Raw genomic sequence first — 9,604 nt, forward strand, 5'->3', positions numbered from 1 at the left:
AATTAATATGAGATGGAGGGAGTAATAAAAAGGAAAAAAAAAATAAGAGACAAAAAGCAACAAAATGAGATATCATGGAATTTGTCATTGTGCCATCACTTCAGACATGTTGCCAACTTGACTACTCATATATTCAACAAAAATTAAAGCATATAATAAAACAAAAAAGAAAAAAATGACTCCCACTTTGAAAAACTCAATCTATTTTAATATAAGTAATCTAATCTAATCTTAATTAATTCCGAAATCCATATACGTCAACCCCAAATCTTCTTCTCGATTCTTTTATTTTATTTTATAATATTTTATTTATTATTGTAATATTATTTTCTTACTATGTGTGTTTTTTCACCATTGTCCAAAAAGTGTAGGGATTGTGACTGAAGAAAAAAGTAGAAGAAATAAAAAGTTACAACAAACGTCACCTGAAAGATTTGGATTATGTTCTACTAGTATCATTAATTAATTTTTATTTGCTTAATTAATATTATATTAAGTCACATGGGCCATCTTAATTTATCAACCTTTGCTAATAGCACTTTGTTATGATTATAAATCATTAGTCCCTCTTCATTGCAATTGAAATTTTATATATTTAGAAAATATAAAGAACTTACGTTATTAGAAATTCATCAATTTCCAATCAGATATTTTATCAGAAATTCATCAGATTGTCGTTTTTTCGAAGTGATGATTTCTAGTGATGTCTATTATTACCTTTTGTTTTATATATATACATATATATATATTTATATATAAAATTGGGAATTTTTATATCCTTAATTATTTTTATGTTCCACTTTGGATGGTCAACTATGAAGAACTAGATGAAATGAAATCCAGCTAAGTACCACTTTTTTTTATTACACTATGAAATTCAAAAAGAATATTATTTTGCCTCTTGGAAACATCAAAGTTCCAAAACTTGGAATTACTAATTAATTTCAAATTAAAGCAAAAAAATCGAATATATTGTGTAAAAGTAATTAGTTATATCATCCAAGATCATATTATATTAAAACCTTGCAACTTTGACATTCTTATAAAAGATTTATATTTTTTTCAGAAAGATTATATAGTGTATCTTCATGCTAAAGATCAATTTACATTTTATCTATCCCAACTTGATTTAGGTTTGGGTTATAAAGTAAATAAAGTTACAAATTAACATTATATATTTAAGCTAAATCAAAAGATTCTGTAAATTAAATACCCTTTCATATGCTCTAAATGCTACAAGATCACATTTCATGTTTTCAACTCGTATGCCTTGCTATCTAATTTTTTGACTAATTCTTCGATCGAAAAATTATATTATCTTCTGTCGAAAAAGTATATTATATACCTAGGTCAAGAATTAATTAATTAAATAAGGTATATATGTGTAACAAATTATGTCGTGTAACCACACTCAATGTTGAATATATGAGACAAACCAATATTAATTTTCTAATATCAAATCATGTCTTTCATAATTATACGTTTCTTTATTAGAATTAGAAAATAATAAATTAAAGCCAATCATGATTCTAATAGCATAGTATACATGATTAAAATAAAATTAAATTACATATATTAAAAAGGATTGAAGAGACATCTAACCCCACCATATACAAGAAGCCAAATAACATCCATTCTTGAAAATCTTTCATGCACATGATTTTAGATTAAAAAATTTAAGATCAACAAGGAAAAAAAAGAAAGTTTTTTAAATCAATTATTTTGATATGTTAAATATATTTAAAATAAATTGTATTTAATAATTCCTTTTCGGTGTGACAGCAAGAAAATGCAAGGAGGAAGTTGGGAGGTGGGATATAATATACTAGTAGACAAGAAAATTATTGGTTGAAAAAAAAATAGTCCATTTGATATTTTGAAGTATATAACTAATTTTTATACTATTAAATTATTTAAACGATAACTATAAATCATATTTATCATAATCAGTGAAATTAGGTACCTAAAAATGAAATGTTTAAGTTATATATATTCATCACTAGGTGGAAATTCACGTAAACTCAATAATTCTTGTTCATACTTCGTACATTAACAAAATTCACAAAATATCTATAATATTTAACTATGAATTATGATATTATTGTAGTATTTAACTTGATGTCATTGTATGAGCTTACAAACTGTAAATTTTTCGAAGCCACATATATTACAACATATAACTAATCAACTTATTTTAGTCTAGATCTTATATTTTAAGGAGACTTTACGCGTAGAAATCTTTGATGACTTGATAGTTTAATTTATTATGGATGTATATGACTAAAACTTAAAATAAAGAATGCAATTTACTACAATAAATTAAATTATACTGGTTAATATGCAAATTATTTTTACAAAATCAGTGTATATAGTAAATTATATATATCCTTTAAAATAAAACAAAAAAAGTAATTGACAGGACAGAGTTGACAAGATTGACCTGTGTCCTTTCCTCTTTACAAAGCAAAAACTCAGATTCTCCTTTGTCTCAACTCTCATCCAATAATTTCCCCATTGCATTATCATCTCATCAATACCCTAACATCAAAACATGAAATAATTCACAAAAAATATTATCTTGCTCCAACTCTTAAAAAATATCGTCATGTATATATCGAATTCTTCAAAAAATAGTGTACTTTTAAAGATTTGATACGAAAGTGATAATATTCTCGAAGAATCTAAGCAACTAACATAGCCCAAAATATCAATAACTTACACCAAATAGTACACTAAAGAGCAAAGGTATATATATATGTAACTATATCTTACTATATAATAGTAATCGAGATCATTGACTTTCCTTTCTAGTCAGTCTCAATTGATAAATTGTTGAGACAAAATATATACGTACAATCTTAATACTCATGTGAATGGTGGTACATTGATGAAGGGTGATCATGAGTTGAAGTATTAGCAACTCCAGCACCAAGATTTAAATACACCATTCTTGAATCAATGTTAGTACCACTACTTGTGCTAGATGTATGATCATCACTCATGTTATTTGGAGGATAAATATTTGTCGAAGAGAGATCAATGTTCGCGCTCCCTTCCTCTCTTAAAATCACCATAGCTGCTGATTGAACAAGTTCAAGACAGAGTCTCAACTTATTTGGTTCAATGTGGACATGTCCAGGGACAGTTCCTTTAAATAGAAAATCGGACGTTAGGGTACGTAAAATGTCCAATGGAGTGATGCCATCTAACATTCGTACGTTGGGATCAGCATGGTGGTCTAATAGAACAGCTACCATGTCTGGTGACACCATTTCAGCTGCAATGTGCAGCGGAGTTTTCCCTGCAGGACCTGCAGGGAAGTTAACATCCGCTGCACCTAGCTCTAGTAACGCTTTCACAACTTCCCTACTACAATTTTCAACTGCATAGTGTAATGCAATTGATTCATCAAGATTTAACCCTTCTCCCATTACCATGAGCTTGACAAGTTCAACGTCCGATGAGTCTAGGGCTCGTCTCATCCTACGGATTTTTTGGTCCTCGAGCTCAGCTGCAGAGCTGAGGTCGAGGTGGTGGTGATGATGTGGCATTAAGGATCGACGTGCTAGGTTGGATTTGAGGCGTAGTTCTTCAATTTTGGCTACAACATCAATGGGAAGGTGTTTGGCCAACATTTCAGGTGGAAGACCTGATTTTGCAACCAAATGTGAACACGTAGTCCATAGTTGATTCATGTCTTGCTTCCTTGATGCTATTAGAACTCTCATCACATCCTCAATTGAAGCTTTTTCTACCATGATTGCCAATTGCTTCTGATCAATTAAAAAAAGAAACATAAAATTATCACGAGTTCGTCCCATGGTTTAGCTGATTGTAAATAGTTGATAAATATCAAGTGCTAAAAAAGAATATATATATACAATCTACTTATGTGTTATGTTCAAAATTGTAGTTCCATTTTCTTTTCTTGTAACCAAATGAGGAAAGTAGATGACTATTGGGGAAAGATTAGGTCTCATCACTTTTGAAAGACAAGATGGATATATCAAGAACCATATTTGGAAACATTTTAGCTAGTGTGTGACATTATGATAAAATAAGCCCAATTCAAGAAACTCAAATAACTAAAATCTCACATGAAATCAAGACAACAATTGTGAGATGAGACATCTAGTGTCAAAATTCCATCAACAAAATAAATCATTAAACAATGTAAAAAGAGGAAAAAAGTTTAAAGATTTCCCCACTTTTTTTTTATATACATTCACTTCAACTATTTTTAAATAAGCTCAAATAATATGTAAACAAATTAAAAGAAGAAGAAGTTCTTGGATCAAATGATTCTGCAAAAAGAAATTTACTACTAAACAAGAAACAAAAACTTAAGACAAAAATTAACACCATTTCCCAAGAAGAAATGGAAATTTGATTCCACTATTCCAAAAATCCAAAACACCCATATACAATAAACAAAAGTGAATCAAAATTAAGCTCAGAGTTTAACTGACACACTGACGACTATGTTAAGTCATTTTAACTTGACTTTTTTCAAGATTACGAATTTCAGAGAAGTTATTAGTAATAAATATCTTTTGAATAGCTTGATTGTCGGTAGATATTAGTTAAACTCATTTAAAGAGATGTGAAGGACAAATGATTGATTAACCTGAGTGAGCAAAGCAAGTTGTTCAACACCAAAAGATCTAGCGGCTGAGAGTGTATCAAGTGCAAGATCAACGGCTGAGGTGCAATGTGTATGCCAACAACCTCTCTCTCCACAATTTGGCCTTGGTTCATGTTTTTGTGGCACAATTGATACTTGTCCACTGTATAAAAACTGCATCATCAACAAAAACACCTCATATCCTACTGAGTTCACCGGTATCACTACTGAAGCCGGTGAACCAGTATCTCTCAGCCCGTTAACCGGGCCGAGTTGCGGGCCGGACTGAGGAGAGCCCGGCCCACAAAAGAATTTCCTGAAGAATTGACTCCGTGCTGCCAGGACGCAACGGTGAGCATGGACTAAATGACCTTCAACATGAAAAGTAACATCACTAAAAGCTTGACCATTGATGAGGAGATTGAGATAATCTAAAGATAGACTTCTTAAGGAATCTTCAGGATTACTACTCATTTTTTTTTTTGGCTATGTATAACCTATAGTAGTAAAAGGTTTTAGTTCATGTTTGTATAGTTTTGAAAGTAGTGTTGGATGAAGAAGAAAAAAAGAGAGTGAGTGAGATTCTTCTTTCTGTATGATTGGTGTTTTGAGTTGTGTGTGTGGTTAAAATATTTAGAGAGAGAGAGAGGGTGGAGCAATATGGATGGTTATTCTGGGCGGCTGAGGTATTTAAACAAAAGAAAAAGGGAATATCGGTAATAATAATATATTCAATGAAATTACACGAGTGAGATCTTGAGAGAGTGATGTATATGCAGTCTTATTCGAAGCTAAGAGAGAATATTTTCGATATACTCTCGGCTCAGATAAAATAATAAAAGGAAAAGGAAAGAAAACACGATAGAAAATATCAACAGCACCAACAAATAATATGATAAGAGAAATTAGATAGCACGACTACTAATTATTGACTTCCATACTCTCTATTTTAATTTATTTGTTTTAGTTACTATTTGAACAATATGCATATTCAGTGTGACTTCACAAATAGGATGCGAGGAGAGTAGTTATACGCAACCTTATTTTTATCTCATGAAATAGAGATTTTATTTTCGATAGATCCTAGACTCACATGAAAGGCATAGCAAAACTAGAGAAAAAAGAGGATTCAGTTAATGATATTAACAAATAATGTGATGATCAAAACAAATAAAACAATAAGTAATACTAAGAAGTATGTATAAGAAAGCAGGAGAAAAAAAAAATAGCCCTGATAAAGAAAACTAAACAATACGACTATTTAATACCCTTCTATTTTAATTTCGTACCCTTATTTTTATTTTTTTGTCTTAATTAGAATATAGTAGTTGAAAGAAGAACGTGTTCTTGAATTTCACACAGGCCTAGTAAAATAGGAGACATTTGAAAAAAGAATTGTAAAGTATCATAGTTTTACCTAGACTCATATATTTTGTATTTATTTTTTTTACCCTCCCTAGGAGCTCCCACCCCTTTTGCTCCCTTGGTAACTTGAACTCACAATCTTCGGGTTGGAAGTGAGGGGTGCTTACCATTCGAGCAACTTGTATTCATTATAAATTCTAGGGAGAAAGGATATTCGAACTTTGACCGAAATTGTAACAATCTCAAATTATGGGTAAGACCTATCACCCCTGCACTATTTAATAGTTTATTTTAAAGATATATAAGTGTAACACCCCGACTTTTCGAAACGTCTAAATTGACTCGTATCTTCGTAGAAAGACCAGGAGGGTGGGTAATAAATTAAGAATGATGTGTTATGTGATATTTTCAGTGTTCAAGGGTTGTGTCTCAAGTTTTGAAGTTAGGTAAGTGGCAAAATAAAAGTTGGCGAAAGTTACCGTAAATTCCTTTTTAAAGATTTGTCTGAAATTTGGTCATATGTCTCAGAGATTTTCTACCAATCTATAAAGAGTTATGGTGCCCACGACCTATGAAATCGAAGGTCTACAAGTCTAGTTTCCAACACATCAACCCGTTCGTTCATACGACTTCAGAATGGAGAGATATTCGCGTTTTTGCAAGACTGCACAAGCAGACAGGTGAGGTGGGTCCCCTAGGTCGGTGGAACTTTATATATATCATCTTCTTCGACTTTTCTTCATTTTTCCTTCACTTTTTTTAGTGAATAACCATAAAACTCACAAAAACCACTTCTAGGATCAACCAAGTTACAGATTTTCATGACTTAAGTCCTTGACAAAAGTTATTCTACGCGTTGAGCTCGTCAACATGGTATAATTTATTTTATCGATTTCCTAGCATATCGTACTTTGGTGTGTGGACAACAGGGGTTTGAGCATATTTTAAAGTTTTGAGGTGTATTACAAACTTAAAATCAAGGTAAAACCCTTCTTCCATCGACTCTAGCTTTGATAAGTCGCAAATAGCAATTTGCGATGAAAATACATATCTTTTATCGGATTATCGTGGTATCCTCTATTCTTTTGTATTGATTATGGTCCTGCCTTGTTGTAGTATCAAGAGGGGTTGTGAGTAAAGTCGTTAGGCCAACGTGAATTCAGCGAAAAAGGTATGTTAAGGTTATTCCCTACTTACGGCATATTTCCTTAAAGCTTAGGAGCAATGTAATTGGGTTGTTATCCTTGTTATACTTGTAGCCATTATTGTTGATTGTTGGCTGCTCGAGTTAATATAATCATCTATTATCGGGATTCTTATTTAGTTAGTAGCGTCCCTATGTTGGACACAACTTAGAGGCTATTTGTATAGGTTGCTTATAACTAAATTGCTCGCTTTCAGCGATTAGATTGTTATTGTTGCCCTTGGGGATATTGTGGTTACCTGCAGGAATGTGATATATGCCTAGAAGGGCTATGTTCTGCCTACGGGGCTATATGGATGCCTAAGAGGGTTATGAGTTGCCTACGAAGCTATATTGATTCCTACAAGGGCTATGAGTTGCCTTCAGAGCTATATTGATGCCTAAGAAGGCTATGTGCTTCCTACAAGGTCATGTTGTTGCCTAAGAGGGCTATGAGTTGTTTATAAGCTATGTTGATGCCTAAGAGAGCTATGTGCTGCCTAAGGGGCTATATTAATTCCTAAGAGGGCTATGTGATTGCCTACAGGGCTAGGGGACTACCGATAGGGATATATAGACTGATTGACACCTTTGGGGCTTATGGGGGCCTGAGTAGGTGGTCTTGTGTGCTGTTTGTACCTGCCGAGCTTATGGGGGCTTGGTTAGGTTGTTGTTTTATTATTTTTGATAAGTTAAGATTTAGGGCTGGTTGATACACTCATCTTATCCTTGATCTGTTTATCGAATTATTCCAGTATATTAGGATACCTGCTCATAGTCTATTGCCTTTCAAACTCTGTACATTATTTCGTACTGACGCCCCATTGCCTGGGGATGCTACATTCATGCATGCAGGTCCTGACAGACGACCCAGTAGACCTCCTCAGCAGCATGATTGACTTTTATTCTGTTGGCTAGCCCCTTTCCTCCGGAGCTGCCAGAGTTTGGAGGTTTGTTAGCTTTTGTTGTATTATTTTTATGAGTAGGTTGGGGACCTGTCCCGCCAATCTTTAATACTCTTACAAGCTTGCAGACTAGTGTGTGGGGTGTGTAACTATGTTATGGCCATGTTGTCCTAGTTTGTTGGTTTGTTGAAGCTTGTGAGTTGTTTGATGTATTGTCTTGATATATATATATGTTTTTAGTTTTGGTATAGAGATCACGGTGGCCTCGACGGCCCAATCAGGACTTCTGTGCTAGTTGGCTATTTCTTTAGATGAACTCTTGGGAGTAACTGTTTTGTTTATAGATCTGTTGACAGGGGCCTTGCCGGCCGAATGCTTAGTTTTAAGCGAGATATACTTGTTTGTTTTCTTGATTGCGTGTGGCTGCCATGCGCTAGTAGCAAATGGTTTATCAAGGTCGGTTCGGGCTTGAGTTTTGGCATTAGGAGTCAGTTGCACCTCTTGAGTTTGGGGCGACAATAAGTGCTCAGCTGGACAAGTTACTATTTACACTATATCAAAATGATCTTTAGCGGCAATTAATTAACGGCAATAGCTCAATTGCCGCTAAATATATATTTTTAGCGGCAATTAACACTCTTTGTATATGTCCCTAAAACCTTTAGCAATATTGGATCTAATGACACTTAACTTATACCGGTAAAGACTTTAGCACTCTTTATCAATGTGTCTATTTATTGCCGCTAAAAGTTGTTTTTGTTGTAGTGTTATAATGATGTAGTTTTTATGATGTCCACATAGGCACCTATATATCTTTAAAATACATTATTAAATAGTGAATGGGGTAATAGGTCCTACCCAAAGTTTGGGATTGTTATAACAATTTCGATCAAAGTTAAGATATATTTCAAACCATTTTCCCTAAATTCTATTTACCTAATTAAAGTTTATACTTTATAGATCATAAGATATGTATGTACATAATTTACTTTTTTAATTCTATTTTTACCTCTCAGCTCCCACCTTTTGTTTTCTTGATGACTCAAACTTAGTTAAGATTAAAAGTGATGGTGCTTACCATCCGAACAATTCTCTCTGGTCAGATTATAAGATATTCTCTTCATAATTCAAAATAAATATAGCTATATATCATGATAAAAGGGTAATAAACGATTATAGATAGAAAACGACGAAGTTTTTGTCTGATTGCAGGGAAAAGAGGGAAAAGAAAAAAAAGAAAAATATCATTAGATTTGTCAAAAATTAAACCAAATCAAACAAAATCTACACTAATAACTAAACTGATAATTATAGTATATTCAATTTTAATAATTGAAAAATAAATTAAATTAATTTAAATTTAATAAAATATCAATCCAAATTGAATGAGGAACTCAGAATGACCATACATCTTTGGCTGTCTTATAATTCTACAATTTGACATTTGAGTTGTCATTTTATTTGCCCTAACTAAACCCTACCATCCACCCTATTCTCACTTACTTCATCATTTTCCTACTGAAAATA

At 32.6% G+C, this 9,604-nt stretch overlaps 1 protein-coding gene across 1 annotated transcript; it reads right to left on the minus strand.

The window, feature by feature from the left end:
• Positions 1 to 2,728: 2,728 nt before the first annotated feature.
• On the minus strand, positions 2,729 to 5,292 carry LOC125856704 (BTB/POZ domain and ankyrin repeat-containing protein COCH-like). The gene is made up of 2 exons (XM_049536324.1): positions 4,628 to 5,292; positions 2,729 to 3,773 (listed from the first exon to the last, which is right to left on the minus strand). The coding sequence occupies exons 1-2, from the start codon at positions 5,096 to 5,098 to the stop codon at positions 2,859 to 2,861; spliced, it is 1,386 nt and encodes a 461-aa protein (XP_049392281.1). The 5' UTR covers positions 5,099 to 5,292; the 3' UTR covers positions 2,729 to 2,858.
• Positions 5,293 to 9,604: the final 4,312 nt, after the last annotated feature.

The sequence above is a fragment of the Solanum stenotomum genome, chromosome 2 (assembly GCF_019186545.1).
Source record: "Solanum stenotomum isolate F172 chromosome 2, ASM1918654v1, whole genome shotgun sequence".
Classification (NCBI taxonomy): Eukaryota; Viridiplantae; Streptophyta; class Magnoliopsida; order Solanales; family Solanaceae; genus Solanum; species Solanum stenotomum.

What these genes read in the sequence shown, in the direction of transcription:
- LOC125856704 (XM_049536324.1), bottom strand. Translation starts at nt 5,098, where the DNA reads ATGAGTAGTAATCCTGAAGATTCCTTAAGAAGTCTATCTTTAGATTAT. An exon ending in AACTTGCTTTGCTCACTCAG is followed by an intron (nt 3,774 to 4,627) that starts GTTAATCAATCA and finishes TTAATTGATCAG; the next exon opens with AAGCAATTGGCAATCATGGT.